General features: G+C 39.3%; 1 protein-coding gene across 1 annotated transcript; it reads left to right on the forward strand.

The window, feature by feature from the left end:
* Positions 1-409: 409 nt before the first annotated feature.
* Positions 410-4,342, forward strand: LOC148846333 (Plant invertase/pectin methylesterase inhibitor superfamily). Its single transcript, XM_088952686.1, has 3 exons — positions 410-941; positions 1,040-1,633; positions 3,424-4,342. Exons 1-3 carry the CDS (start codon positions 647-649, stop codon positions 4,110-4,112), a joined length of 1,578 nt encoding a protein of 525 aa, XP_088808812.1. The 5' UTR covers positions 410-646; the 3' UTR covers positions 4,113-4,342.
* Positions 4,343-4,580: the final 238 nt, after the last annotated feature.

Raw genomic sequence — 4,580 nt, forward strand, 5'->3', positions numbered from 1 at the left:
AAGTGGGGACTTTAATTAAAATCTGGCAAGTGACAGATTGAATTAATGGTCCTTATTGAGATTGCGCATATATACATGTGGGTGGGATTGATCCAAGTAACTGTGTAAGGTATTTTTACATTTAGATGAAATTCAAAATGATTCAAACATATATTAATATGCTACTGTATAAGGAATGGTTAGATAGAGAAAGATAAAAAAAGAAGATGGTTTGGTATCAGAAGGCATATACAAATATAAACGACTAGAAATGTACAACTCTAGATAAAGATATAGGTACTCTAGTACTGGCTCACAAAAGGAAGTTCTTATTACAGACTTGTGTAAAGAAACCAAATTTTCTCAATGTGAATTCTAGATTTTGTGGAATGATTCTACCATAAAACATGATCATGAACAAGGCACATATATCATGGGTATCTATACTACTACACTAATTTTGTCTTGGAAGAAGATAATAGACCTCTGACCTAACATGGATATGCTCTACAACACCCACTCCATGAACTCCCCTCCATATAAACTCATCATCCCCCATAGACCTCTCACACCTCATGTTCTTGTGGGTCTGCTCAGTAAGGCAGTGTTAGCAGAACTTTGGTAGATCGATCTCTCTTAATTCTTTTTTTGCTCCTGATTAATTGTTATGGGCAGGCAAAAGTGGCTTGCCTTTGGCCTGTTGATATGGGGACTAGGGGGACAATTCTTGGCATGGAGCATGGGCGTTGGAGACAACCTCCACAGCCAGTGCAGCTTTACCAGATACCCTGACCTCTGTGTGGAAACCATGTTAGGTTCAGGGTTAGGGCATGGGAATATTGATATAGTATCTGCTCTTGTAAAAAAGTCTATGGATGAAACCAAGTTTCCCACTCCAGATTCTTCAAATCCAAACTATGACACTGATAGCCTTAAAGCCCAGCACTCAAATGATGGTATAGGTAGTAACTCTACCAATATCTGCGCTTCCATGCATGAATTAATGCATTCTTCTTTATTTCTCATTTATACTAAGTTCTTCATCTATTTAACTCTGCAGGGCACTGTCTTGAGCTCATGAACATGTCGCTCAAGCGGCTGAACCAATCTCTTTTAGCTCTCAAAAGCTCTCACAGCACAACAAAAAGAAAGAATAATATCCAAACATGGCTGAGTGCTGTTTTGACATTCCAAGAAACATGCAGAGATTCCTTGGAAGGTCTGTCAGGCATGCTCGTGGATCAAATATCAAGCACGATGGATTACTTGTCTCGGCTGACAAGTAATGCATTAGCTCTTGCCAATCGCTTCTTGAGCAACCCAAGAAATAATTCAAGCCGGCATCTCACATCGATGGATGATTTCCCGAAATGGGTATCGGCCAGAGATCGTAAGTTGCTGCAGAGCACAGAGATAAAAGCCAATGCGGTGGTGGCGAAAGATGGCTCTGGTAATTACCAGACCATATCGGAGGCGATCGAGGCGGCTTCTGGGGGGAGGTTTGTGATATACGTGAAGTCAGGCACGTACAAGGAGGCGATTTCCACTAATAAAGATGGCATTACCCTCATAGGAGATGGAAAGTATTCGACCATTATTGTCGGTGATGACAGTGTCGGTGGTGGCTCCAGCTTGAGGGGATCCGCCACCTTTGGTAATCTCTCTCTCTCTCTCGCTCTTACATGTGGCAATGTAAATTTGGATGTTGACCCACCTTATATCAACTGATTCCACGTCCACTCAAAATATTTGCCACGTGTAAATACTGAAACTGTTGATATCAATTGCAAAAGTCCCTAATGCAAGGTGGGCCATGTGGCTGATATGGACTAAAGGGATTATAGAGACCATCCAGTGAATCACCTGATGGTCTTGATTGACCAGAAGACCCTTCAACATAAAAAAAAAAAATAAAGAAAAAATAGTTTATATAGGGAATTTGCATACATGATCTGCCATATTTCTACCACATATATACAAGTATGATATATGGCCAATCCAAGGAGAAATTCTGGATCCACATCAGCCCTGGACTCTACCTTTTGTAAGTTTTTTCTTTCACAAATAATATTGGTTGTTGGAAGTTTTTAACACTGCATCATTCAACTTCTCATAAAGGATGACTTTAATCTGACCACTGGCTAGGATTTCTAACCTCAAGTTTGGGCTATTAATAGAAGACATGAGAGAAACTTGTGGCACAGATTAATCTGACCATTGGCTAGGATTTCCAAAGACTGTATTTCATCATTAATGCCATGGGAAGATTCTTCCCATCATCTGAGCTGTTTTACATTAAAGGAGGGGAAGATTTGACCCACCTCACTTTTACAAAGTTGGACGACATAGCCAATTATTAGTTTAGTTGAATTACTATAAATTACAGTAGCTAAAGCTCAAGTCTGTCTCTGTATCTCTTTTCTGAACAATTCATGTCTTTCAGTGAAAACTGAGAGATTTAGACTAATTTCTTCTATCATAAAGTGTCTCCACTACAGGTCTAGCTTTTATTTGAGCAATCAAAACCATGTTTTCTGCGCATTTTACTAAATTCTGAATCCCCTACAGACCAAAAGCCCTGGTAATAAATAGACAGTAGAAGTTCTTTTTCTTGCATTCTCTTTTTCAATTAGCAAATGGTGGGGTATGTATGAAGTTGACATGGAAAAAATTAATGGACACAAATCACTGTGATTAGATTGCAAATTACGGGCTAGACCATTCATATTATCCCTACTACTTCATCCTCTTTATACATGAATAGTGGATTCTCGTGTGAAAGTGTGGAGCTGTTATCTCGGTGTTTTAGTTAGGCTTATTGAAGAATAATCCATGGTCCCTCCATTAATGGATGGTCCTGTCAAACATCTAAAAATTTGTGGATATGGCGATTCATACTTAACTATTGGGGTGGTGCATTAATTGTTAAGTAAATCCCAACCAATCTGCTGTGCTGTGTTTGGTTTGAAAGAAAAGATAGGGAAAGGAAGGAAAAGGTAGGGAAACTTGGCCCTACCTTTTCTTTCAAAACCAAACACACAGCCTAATTGAATTATTATATATCAAAACAAGAGAGACAAAATAGACTATGATTATTCAATTGATGTTGGATTAATCCTTTAACCTGTGGTTTCATGAAGCTAGCTAGAAATCTCCACGTGGCAAGAAAGTGTGGGGCTCAAAAGGGCTTCACACTTGCCTCTTGTTGCTCCAAGTTGGAGGCAAATTTTAGGTTAAACCTCCTAACCAAGTGGCCAAAATAAGAGCTTCTGAGGGTATCTACAAATTGAAACTGAAAGAAATTAAACAAGGGTATGTAGGATTTTCTAGCTAAAAGCCTCCTTCCCTTCTTGATCTGATTGTAATATATACATGAGCAGTGTTGTGGATCATTTTAATAGTATTTCAGTAAAGTTCTGATGTGATGAGTTTTGTGCTAAGCAGCAATTACTGGCGATGGATTCATGGCTCGAGACATAGGGTTTCAAAATACAGCAGGTCCACAAGCCCAACAAGCCGTGGCTCTGAACGTTGTTTCTGATCGTTCTGTACTCTATAGATGCAGTATTGCAGGCTACCAAGACACACTCTATGCACACGCTCTACGCCAATTCTACAGGGAATGTGACATCTACGGCACAGTTGATTTCATCTTCGGCAACGCCATTGCTGTCTTCCAGAATTGCTTTCTGGCTCTACGTCGACATTCTGGGTCTTATAACGTAATCCTAGCAAATGGAAGGTCTGACCCAGGCCAGAACACTGGCTTCTCCATCCAAAACTGTAAAATTTCAGTGGCTTCTGACTTTGCTTCCGTCAAGCATTCCTCCAGCTCGTATCTAGGAAGACCATGGAAAGAGTATTCAAGAGCTGTGGTCATGCAATCCTACATTGATGATGTTATTGCACCAAGAGGTTGGATTGAATGGTCTGGAAATTTTGCTCTTAAGACGCTTTATTTTGCAGAATACAACAATTTAGGGCCAGCAGCTGGAACTTCTAACAGGGTTCAATGGCCTGGTTATCATGTCATTGGCGCTGATGAGGCTACAAAATTTACAGTGGCCAATTTCATTGGTGGAAATTCATGGCTGCCTTCTACTGGAGTAAACTTTGATGCCGGCCTAGGTTAAAAGTTGAACCAGTTTGGATCAAGGGTGATTATTTAGAATAAGGCAATCAGAACTGCTTGTCATTAATCAATTCCACAAACACACCATTTGAAATAGGGAGTGGTGGGGAGAATTATATTCTCATATATTGTAATTGTAATATAGAAACAAAGATATAGAAAAAAAATATAAATGATTATGAAGTGTAATATAGATAAATATAAATAAATAATCTTCTTATAAGTAGAATATACAGGCTTGTGTTTTGAATTTATTTTTTTGTGATATTATAGAAAATATTGGGTGATTAATGTTGGTGATCATGTAATAAACAAAGTAGTTGTAAAATAGTTGATCACGGATATGTTGGCTAATAAGATCTCTGGCAATTTCTTTTTTTTTTTTTGAAGGGGGGGGGGGGGGGGCATGGGGTGAGAAGCCCATCCCCCAACCCTGGTGCAGGTGGGATTTGATCCCAGGTCTCCTCTA

Source organism: Nelumbo lutea, chromosome 7 (genome assembly GCF_056320005.1).
Source record: "Nelumbo lutea isolate HS-2025 chromosome 7, American lotus-T2T, whole genome shotgun sequence".
NCBI lineage: Eukaryota > Viridiplantae > Streptophyta > Magnoliopsida > Proteales > Nelumbonaceae > Nelumbo > Nelumbo lutea.